The sequence below is a fragment of the Schistocerca serialis genome, chromosome 1 (genome assembly GCF_023864345.2).
Source record: "Schistocerca serialis cubense isolate TAMUIC-IGC-003099 chromosome 1, iqSchSeri2.2, whole genome shotgun sequence".
Taxonomy (NCBI): Eukaryota; Metazoa; Arthropoda; class Insecta; order Orthoptera; family Acrididae; genus Schistocerca; species Schistocerca serialis.
Genome location: NC_064638.1, coordinates 67,072,300 through 67,099,658, shown reverse-complemented (window position 1 = coordinate 67,099,658; position 27,359 = coordinate 67,072,300). Strand labels below are relative to the sequence as shown.

The 27,359-nt window shown below is 39.7% G+C and overlaps 1 protein-coding gene across 2 annotated transcripts in view; it reads right to left on the bottom strand.

Moving 5' to 3' along the window:
• Positions 1–27,359, bottom strand: part of LOC126461503 (lysosomal alpha-mannosidase-like) — a 111,719-nt gene that overhangs the window by 3,094 nt on the left and 81,266 nt on the right. For both annotated transcript variants that reach the window (XM_050096002.1, XM_050096001.1), the window contains exons 15-16: positions 15,445–15,696; positions 2,545–2,694 (exon numbers count right to left, since the gene is read on the bottom strand). In XM_050096002.1, coding sequence (XP_049951959.1) covers positions 2,545–2,694; positions 15,445–15,696 — 402 coding nt within the window. The remainder of the gene's footprint in view (positions 1–2,544; positions 2,695–15,444; positions 15,697–27,359) is intronic.

Sequence of the window (27,359 nt, the reverse complement as noted above, 5' to 3'; positions counted from 1 at the left end):
AGATGTAGAAGAGATGCACAAGGTCTGTCAGAACATCTAATAACCCACATAGCCAGCAATGCTTTGAACTCATTCTTTGCAATAGTATACTTATCAGGAGCCAACTGACAGGTCTTGTATGCAGCCAGCAGCCCTGGCATGGTAGGTTTGTGGTCTGTATGTTCTGCTGCACTTGAAAGTGTGATTTGGGTTGGTGTTCTGCTGTGTCCACAGTCATACCGGGAGTGATGTCATCCCTGAGCTGACATAGATGCTCGAGTCATAGCTAGCGTGGTGGCACTATCTGAACTGCAGGCACAAAGGACCTCATTGTCTGTGAGGATGTGCATCTTCCACCATGATAACTTTTGAAATCAGTTCGCTAACAATGGATAGCAAGTGGCGTGTTTCAATGGACACACTGGAATCCTCTCGTGTAGCGGGTGGGGTTATTGCTGATGTGAAATGGTCTTGCAGTGTTATCATATGACCATGTACAATTTCGTTGTTCATGTGAAATGTAGCCTCCCATATGGGAGCAGTCATGTTGTAACAATTGAGAAGGGCTCAACGACATCAGAGATCTGTAAAGTCCACTATTAATGCTGCGAGGATCCTAAATTCACAACATCTTGGTCACTGAATGGGGGCGTTGAAGAATGGTTCACTGCTGTGAGCCATGATTTTATAGATGAACAGTTGTTTGATGTTGCAGGGAGTACACTGACATCCGAGTCTGTGTCAGTTAAGTAAATCAGCTCATTACACATGTCTTCGATGTACACCCAATGTGATGTAGGAACACTGTGAAGAATAGAGTGCCTGTCAGCTACGTTTGGAAGAGATACCTTGACAATACAAAGGAGTACACAGTTATTGCATAGCAGAGTATGAGTATTACACATTCCTCTAATAGGTACAGAGTTGTTTGGGTAGGCGTAGTGGAGTGAAATTGTGTCTAATTTTGATTGCTGTCCTTGTTTGGATAACTGTGTAGCATGTGCCTTTGTGCACCGGCTGGCTGAAGTACAAATATTACCAACATACTTAAGCATGCTGCCTGATGTTACCTCATGTGCAGTGCCATCTGGTAGGTTGAGTGCTGCTGAGAGTAATTGAAGCTGCCACTGGAGAGCATCAAAGCTGCATCATAGTACACTCAATTATTCTGCAAGTGCAAGCTGCTGCTCCCTAGTGGTGGTGGCTGGAAACACAATTATGACAGTTTGTTGTCGAGTTTGTGGGGCCAGACTTGTGTCATTGAGTGATAGAACACAATAAAGCTGATCTGCAATCAGTAACTACATGTGAAAAGGTGAGGAATTATTGGGAATCATGGGAATCACTACTCTTTTCACAATGGAAGGTAACTGGCTCATCTAAATCTGTTTTAGCATGTCATCAAAAATGTTTCTGGAAATTACTGATTGCAGGTGATGCCCAGAAATGGAAGGGGCTTTGTTACCAATAGTTTCACTTTGCAGCACTTTTTAAATGTTGGTGTCCGTAGGTTTGCAGATGCAAAAAAGCACACTGTTCTTGATGTGTGTATATTTACTTCCAGGAAGTATGTTGTCCACAACATCTAATAATAACAACAAATTTTGTGTGTCCAATACTCCAATAGAGTAAAAAAACTGCATGTTACCATCTGAGATGCCATAGGCCTCAAAGGAAAGTTCAAGGAGGCAGAACCAAAGATCAGGCTGTCACAGCAGTTGTGAGAAATTTATCACACAGCATGGGAGGCATGATGCAGCTTGATGGTGTGTTCACAACATGAAACTATTAGTGACAAGGCCCCTTCCATTTTTTGGTACCTGCAATCACTGGTTTCCACAAATAAGGTTTCTGATGCCATGCTCAAACAGATTTGGATGAGCCAGTCACCTTTCGCCATGAAAAGAATGGTGATTTCGAGTACCTATTCAGCTTTTCGCATGCAGTTACTGATTGCAGATCAGTTTTATCATGTTCCATCACTCAATGACACAAATGGAGCCCCAAAAACTGGGCAACACAGCATTTTGGGTATGGTTACAGATGTCTCTGCTAGGGAGTAGCAGCTTCCGTTTGCAGAACAAGTGAGCGCACTATGACGCAATGAGCAGCATAAAACACAAAATTCCCAGCACTTGCCCAAAAGTTAACACTGGTTGCTGAATAGTCTGAAGATCTACTTAAACAAGTGATAAGTGTCTTGGAGATGTAGTGTTCATGTTAGTAGGAAAAATGATATGACTGTTGGGTTGCTTATTGTTTTCCATGGTTAGGTTCACCACTTGTGATTATTAAGATCTAAAGTTGAATAAAGGCAGTGTAAGCACTACAAAAATTCAGCAGGAAACCAGGGTGATAACTCAAACAAAGTTGTTAAACATAACCAAGATGCTGCTGGATTGTTCGTCAAACAGGTACAAACTTAGAGCACACTTTCAATTACATTTTTGACTGTTTTCATCACACAGTCTTTCCTTCAATACTGGATGAACTTTGACTTCTGACATTGATCTACATAATACTGTTACAACACAAATGAAACTGCTATTTGTCATCTTTTCTCACCTCCAAGTTTACAGTAGCAGGCTGAGACAACTCTGTATCTTCACCTTTCTCCAAAATATGCTCTAAGCGTAGTAGTAATGAGCCTTCTTTCCATGGTTCCAAGGTTAGGATCTGAATATTTTCTGGAAGTTCTTGGCTCAGACCTGAGAACTGGAAGATAATTAAAAAAACATATAGTAATCATCAATAAAATATGTAGAAAGTACCATTTTATAAAATAAATGGTCCCTGTCTCCAGTATGATTTGAGACAAATATGTTGCTCATACATGAACACTAATTACACAAAATGATCCATTAATGCTGGAAAATAATCAAATGTTATTACATGTAAGAATTAGAACATAATTTATATTAATATTAGATGTATGATTGTAGCAGCAGCAGCATAAAATATATCACATGCAGCAACTAGATTTTTGTTTCAACAATGGTGAGGGTAACCCGAAAAGCCAGGAAATTGGGGTCTCTGTTCTGTGCATTTTATTCAGCACTTATGATTTTACCCATAATATGAACAGTTGCATTGTAACACAGTGCCTGACAGAGAACTGAGACACCCAGACAGGGAAGAGGTGACATGAAACTTCACAGGTTGAAAGGGTGTGTGATGTTACTTCAGTGATTGCAAATTCGAGTCAAATTTACAAAGAACGTGGCAACATGACAACAATTATCAGTATGAGAACATTTGGCCTGGAAGCATGTCCTAATTGGGTTGGGAAGGATCTCATAAAGCCATTGTATCATCTCCTGAGACAGGCTGGCCAACAAATGTCATAACTTGTCCTTGATATCCTGGGTACTGACACCGGGATCCAACTGACATCCAGACTGATCACTCACAATCTACCGGGAAGAGATTTATAGATCTTGCTGGCCATTGGTGTACCACAACATCTCACAGATAGTTTATAGAGACTTATGCCGTGTATGGACGAGCATTGTCGTACTGAAAAATGGCACCAACATACGGCTGCAAAAGTGATAACATATAGGGATGCAGCAGCCTGTGACATACCATTGTACCATGTGGTTTCTCTAAAGTACTGCCAACTGTGACCTGAAGTCATACCAAATGATTCCCCACATCATGATACCAGGAGTAACACTGCTATCTGCGCCACAACATTGGAAGAATGGAGCCTCTCCTCAGGTAACCACCACACTCATTGGCAATCGTCACCTGATGTAATTCAGAACCACAATCCATTTCTGAACACGATGTAATACCATTTATCAACAGTCCATAGTTCCGAATAATCGCACCACTCCTAATGTAGCCATTTGTGTTGTGGTGTTCGTGACAGTCTATGCACTGGACAGTAATTCCCCAGATCGGCTGTTGCTAGTTTCCAACCAATAGTGTGGGGTGGCAGACTGTTACAGGGAGTCCACTGATTTATTCCTGGATGGCAGCAGAGATGTGAAGTGGTTAAAATTTGCTACGTGCACAGTACAGTGATCCTCCCTTATGATGTTCAGACATGTTTGATTGGAACATTGTTGATGAGTATGCCTGCCCTCACATTCCCACATAGTCCAAAATTAGGCCACTGTCACATCCAAATACCGCACAAATCTGGATACTGCACAATTCAAGAAAACAGCCATATGGAGACCCAGAATGAGGCCCCTTTCAAATTTTATCTGGTGCTGATAATGCTGTGTCACGTGAGTGTGCAGTATCTCTGTATCCTTCACCGTGATCACACAACATGTGAAGACAGTCACAATTATTTACATACCCACTGATAGTCTGTACATGTATGAAGTTACACCGACTGTCGATCATGCCTTCCAGGCAATTTGTTTTTTAACAGGCCATTTATTGAAAAGGTAATATGTGTAACAAGTAGATAAAATTTCAGTCTACATTAAGTAAGAAAATGATGACATGAATGCCAACATTTGGAGTTAGAGGCAATACAGAAAAATGAAAGAGGACTAAATGTATCGAGCCAAGTGAATGACGAAGTTGTTCAGCAAAAGTGAGCCCTAAGAATATTGTGTAAAGTATTTTTCAAAATTGTATCTTGTAAGAAAAAGTTAAAAAAGCTGTTAAAGTGACTTGATTGTGGTAGTGTAGCTGGACCCAGTGGTATACCATCTAGTTTCTAGATCACACACATACCTGACTCTTCCTCTGTTAGAAGTTGTCTACCGAAGATCACTAAAATGCTGAAGCATCTAACATAACTGGAAAACACAGTAGTTCATTCCAGGTTTTAAGATAAATTGCTGGATATATACAGAAAATTCTGTACTCACTTATCTTTGTGTTTGCTATTTTTATATCATGGTACTATCATTTCTCATGATACAATTTTGAAAGACACTTTATACAATATTCCTAGTGCTTGCTTTTGCTGAATATTTCTTTCTTTCACTTGGATCAACACAAGAAAGTAGAGGTATCTGGAACTGAAAAATACAGGTCAGTATCATTATAAGCAGTTGTCTCAAGATTTTTGGAAGAGATAGTTTGTGATAAAATAGATACTTTGTAAATAATAGATTTCAGCTATCAGTCGTCCTTTGGAATTTTTATTGGCAAATCTAGATTTCGGCTAGCAACTAGCCATTCTCAATGCTAAGAACACAACAGGTACATACCGGTAGCTAGATGATGTCATAAAAAAGTTGCAATTAATGGCTTAACTCATATGATTTGTATATTACATACCACTATCCTTTTTTGGTCAATTAATGTAATGCCTGTTGGTCTGGCTTTGTACACAGTTCATGGAATACTAATTTTTGAGGAAGGCGGGCAGTGTGGAGAACACATCAGTTCATTGTATAGCGCCCTCTATGTGAACTACATAAAAACCTCAATGGAAATAAACAACTTCAAATTTCAAAAAATGGTTCAAGTGGCTCTGATCACTATGCGACTTAACTTCAGAGGTCATCAGTCGCCTTGGATTTAGAACTAATTAAACCTAACTAACCTAAGGACATCACACACATCCATGCCCGAGGCAGGATTCGAGCCTGCAACCATAGTGGTCACGCGGTTCGAGACTAAAGCGCCTAGAACTGCACAGCCACACCGAACTTCAAATTTAATTGCATGAAATGGAACATAAGTAAAATTCTTACATTGTCATCTGACTTATTTCATCTTTATCATCAAGTAATAAAATTTCCATGCTCACTCCTTGTGAGTCCGTTTGTTGTTGTTGTGGTCTTCAGTCCTTAGACTGGTTTGCTGCGGCTCTCCATGCTAATCTATCCTGTGCAAGCTGCTTCATCTCCCAGTATGTACTGCACTGTATGTACTGTACTGTACTGTACATCCTTCTGAATCTGCTCAGTGTATTCATCTCTTGGTCTCCCTCTACGATTTTTACCCTCCATGCTGCCCTCCAATACTAAATTGGTGATCCCTTGATGCCTCAGAACATGTCCTACCAACTGATCCCTTCTTCTAGTCAAGTTGTGCCACAAACTTCTCCCCAATTCTATTAAATACCTCCTCATTATTAAACCTACTCCTGCATTACCCCTATTTGATTTTGTATTTATAACCCTGTATTCACCTGACCAAAAGTCTTGTTCCTCCTGCCACCCAACTTCACTTATTCCCACTATATCCAACTTTAACCTATCCATTTCCCTTTTTAAATTTTCTAACCTACCTGCCCAATTAAGGGATATGACATTCCACACTCCGATCCATAGAATGCCAGTTTTCTTTCTCCTGATAACGACGTTCTCCTGAGTAGTCCCCACCCAGAGATCCAAATGGGGGACAATTTTACCTCCGGAATATTTTACCCAAGAGGTGATCATCATCATTTAACCATACAGTATGTTTTGGTTAGTGTTACAAGGCCACATCAGTCAATCATCCAGACTGTTGCCCCTGCATCTACAGAAAAGGCTGCTGCCCCCCTTCAGGAACCTCACGTTTGTCTGGCCTCTCAACAGATACCCCTCTGTTGTGGTTGCACCTATGGTACGGCTATCTGTATTGCTGAGGCACACAAGCCTCCCCACCAGTGGCAAGGTCTATAGTTCTTGGGGGTGGTGGTCGGGGGGTGGGGGTGGGAGGGGGGGAGTCCATTATTCCATTATTATTATTAAAACATTTAAATTACATCAGGTGGGTAAAACTTTCTTAATGGGTACAAAGCCAGGCCAACAGGCATTACATGCATTGACCAAAAAAGGATAGTGATATGTAATATACAAACCATATGAGTTAAGCCATTAATTGCAACTTTTTTATGACATCATCTTACTATGTACCTGTTGTGTTCTTAGCATTGAGAATGGCTAGTTGCTAGCAGAAATCTAGATTTGCCAATAAAAATTCCAAAGGACAACTGATAGCTGAAATGTATTATTTACAAATCAAAATAATGGTCGCTGCGTGTAACAGCCTCTGAATGGAGGGTAACCTGAAATAGATACTTGTTTCAGTAATTATTACTTATGAACAGACTCACCAAATGGAGAATGTTTTGGGGATTTTTAAGCTGGCTTTGCAGTACACTTACTGCTCCTGATATCTGCTGGTTACAGCAAAATCTTCTTTAAAAGAAAGAGCTGCATTTGTTCAATAAACACAGGATAGATAAACCATATGTAGAGAATTGTTTGTTCCTCTGCAGTATATATAATCAATAATCTCCAACATGAATTTAAGGTAGCCATGTACTAAGTGTATATTTTCACTTAGGGACCCTGTCCTTATGAATGCTGGTGTCTCGGTAAGCTCCTTCAATTCTATGCAGAAATACGAAATGTCTATGGAACTGGTAACATTGTTATTGTACTTTGGAAAAGTAAATGGAATTTAAGAAACATTGTTTTTGTAACAAGAGTTTTCAATAATTATCTGACTTGATTTGCACTTTTTGTAGCTTTCAGACAGATGCAAGAATGTTTACCAAGAAAGGCTATGACTGTCCGTCTTTCCCACTTGTGCTCATAACAGTTTACAACCAACTATGTATGTTAACACATTATATTATTATTATTATTATTCAAAAGTCTGGTAAGTAACTACTGTTACCTTAATGAGGTAGCATTTTCAGCTATTGTTTGACACCATTCAATGTGGTGAGAAAAGTAATGGGATACCTCCTAATATTGTGTCAGACCTACTTTTGCCCAGTGTAGTGCAGCAACTCCAAATGACATGAACTCAACATGTTGATTTAAGTCCTTTGCAAAAATATTGAGCCATACTGTCTCTACAGCCGTCCATAACTGCGAAAGTGTTGCAGGTGCAGGATTTTGTGCATGAACTGACTTCTCGATTATGACCCATAAATGTTTAATAGGATTCATGTCACATGATCTCGGAGACCAGACCACTCACTTGAAGTGTCAAGAATGTTCTTCAGACCAACTGCAAACAATTGTGGCCCAGTGACTTGGCGCATTGTCATCCATAACAATTCTATTGTTCATAAAGTCATTAATGGCTGTAGATAGTCTCCAAGTAGCTGAACATAACCTTTTTCAATCTATGATCAGTTCAGTCAGACCAGAGGAGCCAGTCAGTTCTACATAAACACAGCCCACACCATTATGGAGCCACCACCAGCTTGCACAGTGCCTTGTTAACAACTTGGATCCATGGCTTCATGGGGTCTGTGCCACACTTGAACCCTACCATCAGCTCTTAACAACTGAAATTGTGACTCAGCTGTCCAGGTGATAGTATCCCAGTCATCTCGAGTCCAGACGATATGGTCATGAGTTCAGGAGAGGTGCTGCAGGCAATGTCATGCTGTGAGCAAAGTCATTCTTGTTGGTCATTTGCTGCCACAGCCCACTGATGCCAGATTTTACCACTGTATCTAAAGGATATGTTCATCATCTGTCTCACATTGGAACCTTTTCACATGATTCATCTGAGTACAAATGTAAGCTCTGCCAATCCACAGCCCTTTTACACCTTGTGTACACGATACTACTGCCATCTGTACATGTGCATATCGTTATCCCATGACTTCTGTCACCTCAGTGTACAGTGGCTTTATGTTACAGTGGTTTTATGTAATTAAAAAAGAATTAAACAAATTGGTTCACCATTAAAATCTTTAAAAAATATTATCTGTTCAGAATAAAACACCCCTGAGATATTGTAATTGAAGATTGAAAATTTTAGAATCATTGGTTGTGGACCATGGAAGCATCTCTGACTTGTAGTCAACTTGTCCTTGGTCCCTGATAAAGTCAAAACCATTGCTTAATTTTTGAATAAAAATCTTCAGCAATGGTGTACAAAGACTTTCAGTATAAGGAGCCATCCTCGTTTTGCCAATGTCCTTACCAAAGAGGGCAAAGAGCAGTCAGAGGTTGGGGCCTCCCTATTGCCGTAGGGGTGGAAAACTGTTCCTTTCTTAACATTCTTTCTAACATTCGAAGTCATTCATGCTATCACAGCATTACGATCAGTGATGCCCTCCTCTATGTTCACTGAACTGAAAACTTTGGGTCTGTTTGCTGCTAGGAAGCCTAAGGTTTTGCCCTCTCAAATTCTTGAACCATTTGGTTGAAATAATTTTCAAACAAGACATTCACAACTACCTTGCACAAACCTCTGTCTCTGATAACAAAATTTTATTGTATAACTCTCCTGGTCTATAGATGGCTTCCAATTACCATACTTGATTCAACTATAATATTGAACTTCACCCAGGTTATTACACGTTCAGAATCTATTATACTTGTAGATATTATCAGTTCCTTATAGCAATGAAATGCTGCCACAATGTATCTCTAAACTATTCTTGTGATATCTACTACAATCTGAATTTACTGTAGCTTCTCACTTCTGGTTTCAAGCAACTTTTTGTTTCTAATACCATCTGGACATTATTATTTTTAATAAGCAATACTAATTCTGAGACCTTACCATTGATGCTCCTGTAGATTACTAACATCACTTAAATGTTTCCTATTCCCAATCCACAGCAACAAAAGTTCTCTGAGAGTTGTGGCTGACCTTTCGTTGAATTTGGCAGGAAATTCATCACTGGTCCTAAGGAAGTGTTCCTCTAACCTAAGAAACTCTCAAGTGCACATCACAAGTTCAAATCTACCCAAGCAGCTGCTTCCCTTGTGTAGAACATGCCTGAGCTATTGATGGCGGCTGTAGAATCCACAAGAGGTACTGCAAAACGAAAATTTTACATCCAAGATAGCCACAGCATCACTTGAGCATCTGGGTTAGACCTTCCACTAAGCTCCATAGCGGAGAACTGCCATTGACTCTGGTTAGGATGCTGCAAATATTGAGCTGTGGCTGCACCCTGTGTGATGCTAGCTGCCTTCACCAATCCAGCCAACCACCTAAAGGAAACAGGGATGGTCTCACTACCCAGGTGGCAAGTGTCATACATGCCAGCATGAGCTCTGGTTTTCAGCTAGTGGTACACAGTGCATTCAGTAGCCACTGGCAGAGCTTCCTCCACATCTCAGAGGAGAGTTCTCAGCAAACATACAGTGTGCACACTGGCCTTCTTTTTTGACTGTCCTGCTGTTTTCCTGAAGTGCTCCATCACCCACCTAATACTGGAGTTTGTGTACCAGCAAATCCACTTTACAGGCTTGTCTGGTCTTTGCAGGTAAATTAGCCACTGCCCCAAAAGGTGCACCCTGTGCTGGCTCAGATGTGTTATTCATACCTGTTGATAAAGTGTAAGGGGGCAGCTGTCTGGCCAGTTCTCACTTCCACCTTCCACTCAGAGGTATACACCACTCCTCCCTGTGTGAGAACAAACTGCTCAGATGTTCTGCACAGGATGACACAGTGACAGTGGAGTTTCCAGGGTTGCAGCTCTTTCCATTGCTGCAGCTTCAAATAACAACCCGAAGTCTATCCACCGTTGCATATGTGGTTTCAAGTTTTTTTCATGCAGTGGACATTTCTTGCTATGTCTGCACATAACAAGAACAGTCCCTATCAATTTCATGCTGTGTATAAACTGTACAGAATCATCAAAAAAAGAATGTACTAACAAAATCAGTCAGGAGTTGTTGAGAAAGAATAAACAGACCAGAGCAAAAGATAAAATTATCCAAATGTGGCACTACTGGTTGTGGTGCATACAAAATACGGATAAAAAATTTTAAAAAAATACAGAAATCTGTTCTACAAAGTTCTCGCTCTGCATTACAGATTTAAAGTGCATAAGCTCTCACAGCAAAATAAATAACAGTACTAAAACAGAAATATAAACAGCTACTGTTAATTAGACACCAGATCATGCAAGAAAAAAATTCAAACACTTACCAAATGTTATTAAACACTAAAATCAATCCAGATACATACACAGATATCACTCATTTCTTCACAGAAGCACATAGGAGAAACACTAAACTGTGTACAAGAGAAACTGCTGCTTGTGATGTCTGCTCTTACCTTTGGCAGCTTCTGTGCTAAACACACACACACACACACACACACACACACACACACACACACACACACATACACACGGAGAGAGAGAGAGAGAAGAGAGAGAGAAGAGAGAGAGAGGAGAGAGAGAGAGAGAGAGAGAGAGAGAGAGAGAGAGAGAGAGAGAGAGAGAGAGAGAAATTATTCTATCTCATTTTGGCATGCTGGTATAGTAACCTTATTATTGCTGTTATTCAAAAAACAGCCGTAGGTTGCATAATGTTCCTTATTAATTCAAGAATGATACTTTTCACCTGGATAGGGCACCATCAAATTTTCTGAAAACTGCCAGGGCCTTTATCAATTGTCATGTGTATGCAATTGTGTTTGACCTCTTTAGCATTGCTAACTTTTAGCCTTATGTTTGTGTCTGATCTTTATTTTATTGGTCTATGTTTTTTACTTCATTATTCTTTTACACTACTTTTGAGCATAAGGATTTTCTATGTCTCTGTACATAGCCTTCAGTCTAGAAAGTCATGCATTTTGTATGTTCACATATGCCCTATTATGATTTTATGTATTTCTCAATTTGTCCATTACTATTTGAATTTTATGCCATTATCACACTGTACACCTGATTACAGTGCTGCATGGCACCTGTCATTACTATTAGCCTAATAATTGGTGTAAACTCCTATTTTTTGCAATATGTGAATGTGGATGGGCCTCAGGCATCGTTCTAGTGTACAGCTGTGTTTACAGTTTGCATATGAGGTTCTGTTCTGGGCTGTATGCCTATCATTGCCTCCATTAGATAATATGCATTTTTTGGTTTCTCCTTCATTCTCTACTCATGCCTGATCCTGGTGCTTTTATTTATTAATTTTTAATATTTCCTCCCTCATAGGTTGCCTTTTAATATGTTTTATTTGGTGTCATCCCTTGTTTGACATGTGCTTTTTGGCAGGAAATTTCTGATTTTTTAATGGAATTATATTACTTTTCTCTGCGTAATTTTATCCAGTTGGTGTTTGAAGCTTATTTTGCTGTTACAGTAGTCCACACTAGGACCATACCAGATTAATTGTAATGACATCCTCCCCTTATATTTTGAGATAACCTGATGATGCTCTATCCAGGTGAAATGCGTCATTCTTAATAAAGAATGTTGTGTAACCTATGACTGTTTTTTAAATAGAGAGATGTATGTCCAGAAAAAGTACTTATGGGATATGGCCCATTTTACTTTTGTCGTGAACATATGATACTCATTGGTATTGGTGTAGGGTGTTTTTCTTTTAATGCTCATTCCCGATTCCTTATTGGTTTTTACTGTGATGTGGTTATCAGACATATCATGTACAGCTGTCTCTTACCTCAACTACTCTGTGTGTATAGTTTTGAGGTTGGCTGGAACAAAAAGATAAGTGGTTCTGTAAAGAGTGAAGAACATAAGTTGTGAAATGGGGTCCTATCATTCCACAAAGGAAATGGCAGACAAGGTATTCTATTAATTGTTTAACCAGTGGTATCACTGAACAGGTGTATGTCACGTACATCAAACAACACCCTCAGTGCTGCATTCCATCTGGAAGAAAAAAAGCAACTGGTTGTTTCAGTGACTTCCACATGTGGGATCATTCAAAACAGTGGCAAGGGATTATGGTAGACCTCACACACACTGCATGCTGGATATGGAGAAGCAAGTGTTGCAATGAACCTAAAACAATAGTGTGCAAAATTGTAGCTTTGAACTCATAAACCACACTTTTGTGTGTACAATTCAGCACTAGCAGTTAAAAACATCACTTACAGCATGTGCAAAGCAGGTCACAGAGTGACCATGACGAATTACAGTTCTACCAATGGATTTGAAAACAGATGCACAGTTTTCAGAATACATTTTATTTCTGGATGAGGTGAGATTCACACAGAGTAGGTTAATATACAGGGTGATTATAATTAAAGTTAAAGTTTCAAACCACTGTAGAAATAATACCACTGGTCAGAATGATGTCCAATTGCAATGGAGTATCATCAGAGATTGGGGAAGATGTATGGCAGAAGAAAAATAAATAGTTACAAAATGTAGCAATAGATGGTGCTGTAAGCATCATAATTTATTAATGGTCAACTACAGATGACAAATGAATCATACAACAATGCCTAAGGTGTATGTTTGATGTTAAACAAACTGTACTAATCTGCATGCATGGGGTGTACAGGTGTGATGCTGTTAGTTACGTACGCCCATCCACCATGGTAAGGTCATTTCAAATCAGATGGGAAAATCAGTTTTTAATTATCTGGAAGCTAAAACCGGATAAAAAGCATCAATCAGATCAGTTTTCAGTTGTCCTGAGGCCAAAAACTACATAAAAAACATCAATCAAAAATAAATCAGATTATTAATTTCTGTGTGATTGGTGCGAAATATGTTCAATATGCTGTCCACCATTTTCTGCAACAAGCTGAAATTGAGAAACAGCATGTTCCGCAACTGATCAAAGTGTTTCTTGGGTCACATTCAGAATGTGTTCTGCAATGCGTGCCTTCAATGCAGCTAAGTTTGCAGTCAGAACACTGAACACAACATCTTTCAGATAGCCCCACAGCTAGAAGTCACACAGATTAAGGTCGGGTGATCAGGACAGCCAGGCCGTAGGGAAATGGCGGCTGATAATTCTAGCTTTCTGAAATGATGCTTCAGCAGCTGCTTAACTGGATTTACAATGTGTGCAGGTCTGTCATCTTGCATAAAAATGATCCCATTCACCATCCACACTGTTGGAGAGCTGGAAATGTGGTTGTGGAAAAGACACTCATAGTGACGATATAGGTAACAGAACCAGAACCACCTCTCTCTTCAAAAAAATATGGTCCTATGATAAATGATGCAGTAATCCTGTACCACACAGTGACCTTTTCAGTATTAAGTGGTACTGGTTGATTTGTGTGTGGATTTTCCATTGTCCATATTCGACAATTCTGTGTACTGACGTATCCTGTTAGAAGGAAGTGGGCTTCGTCTGTCCACAGAATCTTCCATGGTCAATCATTGTCCACTTCCATGTGAGCAAGGAATTGTAGAGAAAAGGTTTCTCTTGCTGGCAGGTCAACAGGGAGCAACTTGTGCAGATGGATAATTTTGAATGGATACAAAGAAGGATGTTTCGTAGGATTTTACGCACTGCGCTCAAGGATGTGTCCAATGTTTGGGCAATTCTCTGTGCACTACACATTTGCACATCACCACTCATCTCCTCCTGCATTGCTGTGGCCACTGCTTCCACTGACATCAAATCAATTCGTTTCCTCCCTCTACCAGGTTGCACACCAAAAGAAACTGTCTTTCCGAATCATTTTCTCCAGACCTATGCAGTCATCAGACCAACTCTTTTTTTCAAACCCTCCAGTGTCTGGAATTTCTTCAGAGCAACATGCACACAGTCATCATTCTTGCAATACAGCTTTACAAGCAGAGTGCGATCCTGGGTTGAGACTGTCATGGCGAACATCACAGACACGAAAGGAGGAAAATCCGTGTTTATACCAACTTTAATGGGTCGTGCTCATGACAGGTGTTTTCATTTGTGTATTCTGACACATACAGCACCATATGTTGATCAATTTTCACACTATTTTTTTTCTTCTGCCAACATTTTCCCCATTCTCAGCTAATATTCCGTTGCAATTTGATGTCATTCTGACCAGTGGTGTTATTTCTAGAGCGTTTTGAAAGTTTAACTTTAATTATAATCACCCTGTATTATCACAATAACCACATGCAGGAAGAAGCTGCAAAGCCTCAGGTGATCTTGGTGTCAAGTCATCAGCTGTGCTTTAGTGTCAGTGTGTGTGACCAGGAATTGTGGATGACAGACATGTTAACAGGTGCTCTTTATCACCAATATGTGTGTGACAAATTACCAAATGTTGGAGAATTCTACTCTTGCAAAAAAGTGAAGGATGTGATTCATGCATGATGGGGTTTGAAGCCCACTCTTTCATATGTTGTATGAAATCACCCAACAAAAACTTCTATTGGGTGGTGGATTGGTCGAGAAGGTCCAGCAACAGGGCCTCCCCTTTCACCTGACCTTAGCCCTGTAGTTTTGTGGCTATTGAGACATTTAAAGGCACTGGTATATGTTACACACCCATCAACAATGTGCACACATTACAGGAGCATGTTTCCTGTGCATGTGACCAAATCTGAGGGTAGCCAGGTATGTTCACATGAGTTCATGATTCTTTGAGGAGGAAGGCTGAAGTATATGTATGAATGAGTGGTAGGTGTCCACAATGAGCACCTCTTGGAGTGTCAACAAATAGATGGTAATTACAGAGAGTGGCTCTTAACTTGACAAGCATTTTTTCTTTTTTTTTTGGTGTGTGTGTGTTGTGACTTCTATCCAGTTTTGACCAGTACTATCTCCTGTAAAGAAATTAGAGCAACATGCACTAATAATAATGATAAACTATCGTAAAGTATGTGTTAAATGTACATAAAGAAACTTATTTTATACAGACCTGCGTTACATGCGAATTAGCCCAGTCTGTGAATAAAGTGTTGCTAGCATCACCGAGAAGAACCCATGGAGATAAGAGCTTCTTCTGCGCCAATTTACGTTCTTGAGCTGCCAGGCTCTGTCCACCATTACCTGTTATGGTGCCAGCCAGTAGCCAGTGTTTACCCCTCGCAACTATACCCTTGCCAAATGCCGGTTCAACTAATGCTTCGCCAACTCCCATTCCATCATCACTAAGCAGCCTACGATGGACCTGTATTGCATTTAGAGTGTGTAGTAAGCTATTCTTACAGGACAACATAAAAAATAGATGATTCATAATGATAGTATTTCAAGCGTGATTCACCTTAAAAGGTCCAGAATAAATGAAGTTATCATTGCAGATGAGTTCAGTAGATGAAAGTCACAGTAACAAATCCATGTAAACTGGTTAAACAACAAGAATAAAAAACTGCTAGTCAGTGCATCATTTCTAAAAGTAATGTGGATGATTCACAATGTACCTTTAAATTTTTACATGGTAATCAAATATTTAACTAATTTTACTTTTGTTTTCATACAAATATTAATTTTATTAACTTATTAAATCACTGAGAACACAGATTGCATTATGAAATAAAACATTCACATATAAGTAATAAGTAATGTATTCATTAACAGAGAGCAGTAGCAATCAGAAAATAATTATCTAAGCTGCATTAACAATTAACTATCTTTATACTGCTAATTGTATATACTATTTGTGTTTGCACTGCCTCCAGAGGAAAATAATAAAAGTTGGATGGAAGCTATTACTTTGAAAAAGGTCTTTCATCCTCTGTTATAGTGTTATGATTTCTCTGCATATAAAACTGGTAGTAAAAAAATTTACTAATTCGATTACACATTTAAAGTAGCAAGGTAGCTGATACAGTTTTCACTGTGGCATTTCTACAGGACAAAGATGAACTGTCTATGTGAAATAGTATAGGTGAAATCATCTATCAAGAACAAAGTAAAACATATCATTTTTTCTGTCTATTAACCATTAATTTTATCCACTGAGTTTAATGGAAATTTCTGAGATTATCACAGTTTACTATTACATTTTTACCTCTGTTAGGCTATTATAAAAGCATAGTATTTTACTCATTAAGCAATGGAATTAATATGTTACAACTGCCCCAGTAGACTGTTTTGAAATCCGTGAGTGATATGCAGGCGGCAGTAGCATAGTCCTAGTTTCCTCACTTAATACTGGTTCTTTACAGTTTGTAAGCAAATTATTTCTGAGACTGACTCCATTTTCCCAGTATCCTACCAATGTACCAAAGTATGTCACATATTTCACCTTCAATTGAACCTATGTGAACAATACATGTCATGGCCTCACAAGTCACAGCCAGGTGTTTGTATGAGTTGACTAATTTCATTTGTTGTATAGTGACCTAATAGTCACAGATTACAATATCTTGCATTTTACAGTCTGCACAAAATTACATTTTTGAACAATTAAAGCAAGTTGTCAAAATTTGCACCACAGTGAAAAATAACGAAGAACTTGCTGGATATTTACGCAACTTTCTTTCAGATAGCATTTTGTTATAAATAACTGTGCCATCTACTTAATGTCTGAGGTTACTATTAATATGGTCTGTTACATCATTAATATACAAAATGAACAGCAAGTGTCTTATCACATTTCCCTGGGATATGCATGAAGTTACGTGTAATCTGAAAATGACTCTCCATCCAAGGTAACAGGCTATGTCTTCCCTGTCAAGAAATGTTCAGTCCAGTCACAAATTTTGTTTGATACCCCAACGTGACTATACTTTCATTAATAAGTGGTAGTGTAGTACTGAATCAAATGCTTTATGAAAATCAAGAAATGCTGCACCCACCTGACTGCCATGATTAGTGGCTTTTTCCACATCTACATCTACATACTCTGCAAATCGCTTTTAAGTGCCAAGCAGAAGGTTCATAAAATCACCTTTAAAATTCTCTATTATTCCAATCTCGTATAGAGCACGGAAAGAACAAACACATATATCTTTCCATATGAGTTTTGGATGTCACATGCAAAAAATGCTATTTGGGTTTCACATGACCAACGTTTTCTAAATCCATTCTAGTTGTCATGAGGAGATCATTCTCTTTGACAAATCACATTGTATTTGAGTTCATAATATATTCTAAGATTCTACAACAGATGAATTTCAATGATGTTGGATAGTAATTGTAAGTGAATGTGACCCCTGCTTCCTTCCAAACTATGGGGGTAGTTCTCTTTTGAGACATCTACACCACATTATCAGTAAAAGAGAGGCTAACTAAGCCACAAATTCTGTATAGAGTCTGATATGGATTCCATCTGGTCCTGGAACCTTATAAATATTTGCAAATTCAGCTATTTCTAATTGCCACCAACACTAATATGTATATCACTCATCTTTCCAGTGGTGTGGAAATTAAACTGGGGAAGGAAACATTTGAAAACAGAGTTCATCATCTCTGCTTTTGTTTAGCAACCCTCAATTTCAGTTCATATGTCACTCATGAGTGTTTGTATATTACCTTTGGTGGCACTAACAGCTGTTGCATCTGACGAGAATTTCTTGCCATTTTGTGAGTGATCTTTCAAAAGGATTCTGCAGTGTTAGTAATTGAAGGATTCTGTATTACTCTTTTGACTGTATAAAATGTTTCATGTAGCATCTACCTATATACAACTACTATGTTCTTTGTTTTATTCCTGTTGTTCAATAGCCGCTGTTTCAGTAGAAGTTTCTTAACAGACTCTATATGCCATGGAGTGTGCCCCTCATCATAAGCTTTTCCATTAGCTGTCTATCAAATTCTTGGTCAAATACCCTGTCAAACTTGAGCACAGTTTGTCTACATGCTCCTGTTTGGTCCACAATGTTTCAAGTTCCTCTTGGCATTACTGCCTCTTTGTCTATTACCAACAATTAAAATTGCACTATGGTGAAGGTGGCACACAACAAATACCGATTGGCATAAGGGGTACTTACTACCTGCTTGAATATGCAAATGTTTAACATTTCAGGACAATCACACAATGCAGCCAGGAGTAACATCATGTATATTAGGAAATAGTACGCAGAGGGTTCTTCATTCAGAACTTCTGTTTGAATTTTGGTTGTTTATGATAAGATAATATTACACAGCATGTAAGAAGGAGAAATGTGTACCAGCACATGTTAGAACTCAGCAGCTGCAGGATTGTGGACTATCAAGACTGCACTTTATTGTTCTGTGATATTTGTGCTTGTATTGGTCAAGATCCCATGACTGTCATGCAAATATAGAATCATCGGATATAAGAGGACCCTACCTAGCATCATCTGGGATCTCAATGACCCCATACAATTAATTCCTAGAGGACAGTGGTGCAAACAACAATACCACTGTTCACAGAAATGGCACTACACAGTGTTTTCAGTCAAATCCTCATTCTGCATACGGCATCACAATGGACAACTCTGTGGAAACTCCAAGGTGAAAGTACAGTTTTGATGGATCTTTTGCAGAATCAGGGAACTCTTTCATCTTAGGCAGTTGCTGGAAGAAGAATTTGATGTTGCATTTTCCAGCAACCTTTTCACTTTTGGCTGAAAGCAGTCCCAAGTAAGAAACTGAAGTGAGTCTCTTCTCTCCCTCTTTGTCTTCCCAATTTTCTGCATCTTTTCTTTTTTTCTACACCATTCTAATCTGTGCTCTGCTCTGTGAAAGACCCAACAAAGCTGAATGCACCATGGGTACATTGCATCATACATAAATATGGTTGCCAGTGCATCAGACAAACACAGCACTGTATTTTGCAAATGTTATGGGTAACGCATTAGGTGTGTAGGAATGGGATGCACAGAGAAATCAGCAGTGACAGGGACTAGAACAAATGAAGATCACATTTTTGACTTCGAGAAAACAAAGTTGCAATGCTAAGTAATTGGGACACCATTATTAAGAAAACAGAAATACAAATCCCTGAGAACCTTGTCAACAAGTACAAAGATTACCAACTTAGTGTGATTTGGAATCCTGTGTTAAGTGCAATACAACAAGAGCACTCGCAGCACTGCACAGCTAACAAGATGCATCAAGAATGCCCATACAGAGATTGGAGCACAGCTGCCAGCCCACCTGGCACCCCCACTACTGCACCACCATCTCCATGCCTGCCAGCCAGACAGGAGCAAGTTGTGTGCAGCCAGGTGGAGAGGGTGCACCACTAGCATAAGCATTGAGACATCCACAAATCTTGACACTTAGACAGAAATTGTTGAGTATGGTGCTTGTCAAAACGATGAGATATCTTAATGCTACCTCCTGGCTGAGAACCAGAGAGCTGTGCATCAGTAGAAAATTTTGAGAAAGTCTACATTCACACTTGTGGCACCTCTAAGGTGAGGGGATGCTCTGCATCTTCTGATAGCTGCAGAAAGAATGCATCAGGAAAGCAAAATAACTAAGCACACTGGCTTTCCATCAACAGTGTCAATGATTTGAGAACATACTGCCACTGTTTTCACAACTACAGCACCAGGCGAAATCAAAGAAAACAGACCACACATTACAATGGATGGGCATAGCTATCATAATGGGGCACATTCACTTGTTGTTGTTGTGGTCTTCAGTCCTGAGACTGGTTTGATGCAGCTCTCGATGCTACTCTATCCTGTGCAAGCTTCTTCATCTCCCAGTACCTACTGCAACCTACATTCTTCCGAATCTGCTTAGTGTATTCATCTCTTGGTCTCCCTCTACGATTTTTACCCTCCACACTGCCCTCCAATGCTAAATTTGTGATCCCTTGATGCCTCAAAACATGTCCTACCAACCGATCCATTCTTCTAGTCAAGTTGTGCCACAAACTTCTCTTCTCCCCAATCCTATTCAATACCTCCTCATTAGTTACGTGATCTACCCACCTTATCTTCAGCATTCTTCTGTAGCACCACATTTCGAAAGCTTCTATTCTCTTCTTGTCCATACTAGTTATCGTCCATGTTTCACTTCCATACATGGCTACACTCCATACAAATACTTTCAGAAACGACTTCCTGACACTTAAATCTATACTCGATGTTAACAAATTTCTCTTCTTCAGAAACGATTTCCTTGCCATTTCCAGTCTACATTTTATATCCTCTCTACTTCGACCATGATCAGTTATTTTACTCCCTAAATAGCAAAACTCCTTTACTACTTTAAGTGTCTCATTTCCTAATCTAATTCCCTCAGCATCACCCGATTTAATTTGACTACATTCCCTTATCCTCGTTTTGCTTTTGTTGATGTTCATCTTATATCCTCCTTTCAAGACACTGTCCATTCCGTTCAACTGCTCTTCCAAGTCCTTTGCTGTCTCTGACAGAATTACAATGTCATCGGCGAACCTCAAAGTTATTACTTCTTCTCCATGAATTTTAATACCTACTCCGAATTTTTCTTTTGTTTCCTTTCCTGCTTGCTCAATATACAGATTGAATAACATCGGGGAGAGGCTACAACCATGTCTCACTCCTTTCCCAACCACTGCTTCCCTTTCATGCCCCTCGACTCTTATAACTGCCATCTGGTTTCTGTACAAATTGTAAATAGCCTTTCGCTCCCTGTCTTTTACCCCTGCCACCTTCAGAATTTGAAAGAGAGTATTCCAGTCAACATTGTCAAAAGCTTTCTCTAAGTCTACAAATGCTAGAAACGTAGGTTTGCCTTTTCTTAATCTTTTTTCTAAGATAAGTCGTAAGGTTAGTATTGCCTCACGTGTTCCAGTGTTTCTACGGAATCCAAACTGATCTTCCCCGAGGTCCCCTTCTACCAGTTTTTCCATTTGTCTGTAAAGAATTTGCGTTAGTATTTTGCAGCTGTGACTTATTAAACTGATAGTTCGGTAATTTTCACATCTGTCAACACCTGCTTTCTTTGGGATTGGAATTATTATATTCTTCTTGAAGTCTGAGGGTATTTCACCTGTCTCATACATCTTGCTCACCAGATGGTAGAGTTTTGTCAGGACTGGCTCTCCCAAGGCTGTCAGTAGTTCTAATGGAATGTTGTCTACTGCTGGGGCCTTGTTTTGACTCAGGTCTTTCAGTGCTCTGTCAAACTCTTCACGCAGTATCATATCTCCCATTTCATCTTCATCTACATCCTCTTCCATTTCCATAATATTGTCCTCAAGTACATTGCCCTTGTATAAATCCTCTATATACTCCTTCCCCCTTTCTGCCTTCCCTTCTTTGCTTAGAACTGGGTTGCCATCTGAGCTCTTGATATTCATACAAGTGGTTCTCTTTTCTCCAAAGGTCTCTTTAATTTTCCTGTAGGCAGTATCTATCTTACCCCTAGTGAGACAAGCCTCTACATCCTTACATTTGTCCTCTAGCCATCCCTGCTTAGCCATTTTTCACTTCCTCTTAATCTCATTTTTGAGACGTTTGTATTCCTTTTTGCCTGCTTCATTTACTGCATTTTTATATTTTCTCCTTTCATCAATTAAATTCAATATTTCTTCTGTTACCCAAGGATTTCTATTAGCCCTCGTCTTTTTACCTACTTGATCATCTGCTGCTTTCACTGCTTCATTCCTCAGAGCTACCCATTCTTCTTCTACTGTATTTCTTTCCACCATTCCTATCAATTGTTCCCTTATGCTCTCCCTGAAACTCTCTACAACCTCTCGTTCTTTCAGTTTATCCAGGTCCCATCTCCTTAAATTCCCACCGTTTTGCAGTTTCTTCAGTTTCAATCTGCAGTTCATAACCAAGAGATTGTGGTCAGAATCCATATCTGCCCCTGGAAATGACTTACAATTTAAAACCTGGTTCCTAAATCTCTGTCTTACCATTATATAATCTATCTGATACCTTTTAGTATCTCCAGGATTCTTCCAGGTATACAACCTTCTTTTATGATTCTTGAACCAAGTGTTAGCTATGATTAAGTTATGCTCTGTGCAAAATTCTACAATGCGGCTTCCTCTTTCATTTCTTCCCCCCAATCCATATTCACCTACTATGTTTCCTTCTCTCCCTTTTCCTACTGACGATTTCTAGTCACCCATGACTATTAAATTTTCGTCTCCCTTCACTACCTGAATAATTTCTTTTATCTCATCATACATTTCATCAATTTCTTCATCATCTGCAGAGCTAGTTGGCATATAAACTTGTACTACTGTAGTAGGCATGGGCTTTGTGTCTATCTTGGCCACAATAATGTGTTCACTATGCTGTTTGTAGTAGCTAACCCGCACTCCTATTTTTTTATTCATTATTAAACCAACTCCTGCATTACCTCTATTTGATTTTGTATTTATAACCCTGTATTCACCTGACCAAAAGTCTTGTTCCTCCTGCCACCGAACTTCACTAATTCCCACTATATCTAACTTCAACCTATCCATTTCCCTTTTTAAATTTTCTAACCTACCTGCCCAATTAAGGGATCTGACATTCCACGCTCCGATCCATAGAACGCCAGTTTTCTTTCTCCTGATAACGACGTCCTCTTGAGTAGTCCCCACCCGGAGATCCGAATGGGGGACTATTTTACCTCCGGAATATTTTACCCAAGAGGACGCGATCGTCATTTAATCATACAGTAAAGCTGTATGTCCTTGGGAAAAATTACGGCTGTAGTTTCCCTTTGCTTTCAGCCGTTCGCAGTACGAGCACAGCAAGGCCGTTTTGGTTAATGTTACAAGGCCAGATCAGTCAATCATCCAGACTGTTGCCCCTGTAACTACTGAAAAGGCTGCTGCCCCTCTTCAGGAACCACATGTTTGTCTGGCCTCTCAACAGATACCCCTTCGTTGTGGTTGCACCTACGGTACGGCCACCTGTATTGCTGAGGCACGCAAGCCTCCCCACCAACGGCAAGGTCCATGGTTCATGGGGGGCACATTCACTTAACACAGAAAAAGTTGGGAAAGAATGCTCTGTACTCTGTTACATCCGATTACAGATTTCAGGGACAGTACCAGCACGCACTTAGGAGAAAGCAGACTGCAGCTCTTATTCCAACAGTAAAGTACAGAAACAGTGTACTGCTGTACAACAGCTCATCAAATTCAGCAGGTTATTGGGACTTAGACTATGAATAGAGAGATGAGTAATGTGAGAGCTGTTGTAAACTTTACCGAGAAAGAACTGGATTCAGCTACCATTTAGGCCATCACAAAAGGGCTGAACTCTGCACATATCCTGATATCCATACTGAAATGGGATATTATTAGTAGCACAGAGAAATGAATTCAAGGCTTTCTAAAGAAAGAAGCAGGGAAGATTAGATGAGGAAATCTGCAGGGTTATTGACAAGTTTGGTCTTCTAAAATCAAACCTGACTGTGGTGGAATGGGAGGGTCTCTGATCACTGAGAGATGATGTTGACATTTCCCAGACAAGAAAAGTGCAGAGGGTGGGTGTGCTTGTCATTGGGAGCTCCAAAATTACGTGCATTATGGAGATACTCAGGTTGGGAAAGAATGCCAGAGTGGACTTGGTATTTTAGCTCGGGGACCATGTTGGGGAGGGGATCGTAGAAGGGGGGGGGGGGGGGGCAAGGGCACTCTCATCTGAATCATGGAGGAGGCTCTGCTGGTGGTTGACGAGTACACAAGTGTGCTGGGAATAACTGGCTACAAATCTTAATTATGTTGTTATGAACAATGCTTGCTGCTTGCGTTCAGTGGATGGCTAAGTTGATGAAGGTAGCTATCATCACATGTGGGGTGCAGGCCATACTCACTGCTTGTAGCATCATACTCAGATTAGTTCACAGTCCTCTAATTTGAAACAGAGTAGAAGATCTAAGCCAGAGGCTCAGATGATTCTGTGATGGTATTGGATGCAAATTTCTTGACCTCCATTATTCAGTGGAGAATTGTTGGGTCTCTCTTAAAAGGTAAGACATGCTCTATATGCAATGCAATGAGAGAAGTGTACAATGAGTTTGTAAGTAAAATATTGCCAGCCAATTCAACTAAAAACTGTAAATCATTTGGGCTTAGATAAAGTCAGTACATGGATCATAATCATTATTCAGTCACTCAGTGACCTCAGTGGCAGCAAAATGGAAGATGACAAAGTGAAGGCCAAAATACTCAATTCAGTCTTCTGAAATTGTTTCATCATCGAATATCATAATATGGTCCCTCGTATGAACATTGGAGTGGAAGATATTGAGATAAGTTGTAGTAGAATATAAAAACAGCTACAATTGCATAGTAGTGGAAAGGCATCAGGACTAGATGAAATATCTGTAAAATTCTGCAGAGATTATGCGAAAGAACTTTCCCTCCCTACTACCAGCAGCTTATCATAGATTATTGGAGCAACAAAGAGTACATAGCAACTGGAAGAAAATGCAGTCAGGCCTGTTTGCAAGAAGACAGATGCATAGGCCTATACTGCTGTTGTAGAATTGTGCAGTATACTTGATGCTCACGTATTACGATAACTTTTGAGAGCAAAATCTCCTATACAAAAATCAAGACAGATTTTGCAAACAGGGATCTTGCAAAACTCGGCTTACTCTGTTCCTCCATGATAGCCATAGTTCTGTAGACATCAGCACTCAGGGTGATGCTGTGTTCTTAGACCTCAGGAAGGCACTTGACACCATCCCGCACTGCCATTTAGAGGAAAAATGTGAGATTATTGAGTATGGGACCAGATATGCAGCTAGATTCAAGACTTTCTTGCAGAGAGAACTAAACATGTTGTTCTTAATGGAACAAAATTGGCAGATGTAAAGGTACTTTGAGGAATACCCAACGATGTGTGATAGGAACATTACTGCTTACAGAATATACAAATGATCTAATAGAAAATCTCAGAAGCTCCAGAAAGCTATTCACAGATGATGCAGTTGTCTACTAGAAGGCATTAAAAAGGTCTTTCAGATGGTTGACAAATGGTGCAGGGACTGGCAGTTGACAATGAATGTAAATATATGTAGCATACTGCATGAGCACAGGAAAAGAAATCCACTACGGTACAACTACATCATCAGTGACAAATTGCTGGAAAAGTATCTGCTGTAAAATATGTGGGAGTAGCCATCTAGAGCAACTGTAAGGGGAATGATGATATAAAACAAGTACTAGGAAAAGCAGATGCTAGGTTGAAATTCATAGGAAGAGTATTAAGGAAATGTAATTGATCCACAAAATAAGTGGCTTTACAAAACACATGTCCAGCTGATTCCTGAATATTACTCACCACCATGGGACCCCTACTAGGTATGGTTAATAGAAGAGAGAGGGAGAGAGAGAGAGAGAGAGATAGAAGATCCAACAAACAGCAGTCTGTTTCATCAAAACTGTAAGCTGTAAAGGTACTTTCAGGAATACCCCAACAATGTCTGATAGGACCATTACTGTTACAGAATATATAAATGATCTAATAGGAAACGTCAGAAGCTTCAGAAAGCTATTCACAGATGATGCAGTTGTCTATTAGAAGGCAGCAATGGCAGAAGACTGTAGTGATTTAAAAAAGGATCTTCATATGATTGACGAATGGTGCAGGGACTGGCAATTGATACTGAATGTAAATATATGTAGCATACTGCATGCACACAGGAGAAGAAATACATAACTGTGCAACTACACTGTCAGTGATAAATTCCTGGAAACAGTGATGATATGAAACAAGTAGTAGGAAAAGCAGATGCTAGATTGAGATTCGTAGGAAGAGTATTAAAGAAATGTAACTGATATACTAAATAAGTGACTTTACAAAACCCATGTCCAGATGATTCTTGAATATTACTCACCACAATGGGGCACCTACCAGGTATGATTAATAGAAGAGAGAGAGAGAGAGAGAGAGAGAGAGAGAGAGAGAGAGAGAGAGAGAAGATCCAACAAACAGCAGTCTGTTTCATCACAAGGTCATATAGTCAATGCAAGTGCTTTACAGATATGCTCAACAAACTCAAGCGTCAGATGCTACAAGAAAAGCAGTGTGCATCATGGAGTGGTTTCCTAATGAAATTCTGAGAAAGTACATTCCAGGAAGAGTTGGACAACACATTACTTCCTCTGACATACATCTCCCAAAGTGACTACAATGAGAACATTTGAGAAATTAGAGTTTAGAGAGGTTTACTACAATTATTCTTTCCCCATGCCATTTATGAATGGAGCAGGGATGATGGGGAGGGGGGTGGGGGGGTGGGGGGGGTGGGGAGAACAGACAGTGGTACCAGAAGTACCCTTTACCACAAACTGTCAGGTGGTTTGCGGACCATTGACATAGATGTAGGATAGTCCTACCTGCAGACAAAGGAATGTGGTGATGCTAATGTGTACCGATGGCTACTATCACAAAATTGATGTTCCACTATAAGACTCAGCCTACAAGAAGCTCAAGGAGGACACAACCATGACCGTGACCAGGACAATGTTGCTGTGTTGAGGAGCTCTGAATTAGCAGAGAAAGTGAAGAAATGACTGTATCCTCAGGTGCCAGCTGTACCACACCTTTACAGACTTCCAAAAATCCATAAGGAAGGGTGCCTCAGTGGCCAGTCCTCAGTGCCATTAACTCACACAATTGTGGGTCCACCAGACATCTTGCTACACTTCTAGAATCTCTTGTGAAACACTGCAGTCACCTTTGTAAAAAAACCTGGCTGATTCTCTGAAAGTTCTGTGTGGTATGTGACTGCAGAGGGATGAGCTGCTTATGAACTTCAATGTTATATCACTCTTCAGGAAAATACCTCTCCAAGGCTCCTTGTCGCTCTTAGCTCAATACTTTGAGCTGCAAGTCGTTAGCCTTTTTAAGCATGCATACACTGACTGCCACCTTTTTCGAATACCACAGGGAGTTTTGTGAACAATTTAATCATGGTGCCATGGGATCCCTACTGGCACCTAGGATTTCAAATCTCTAC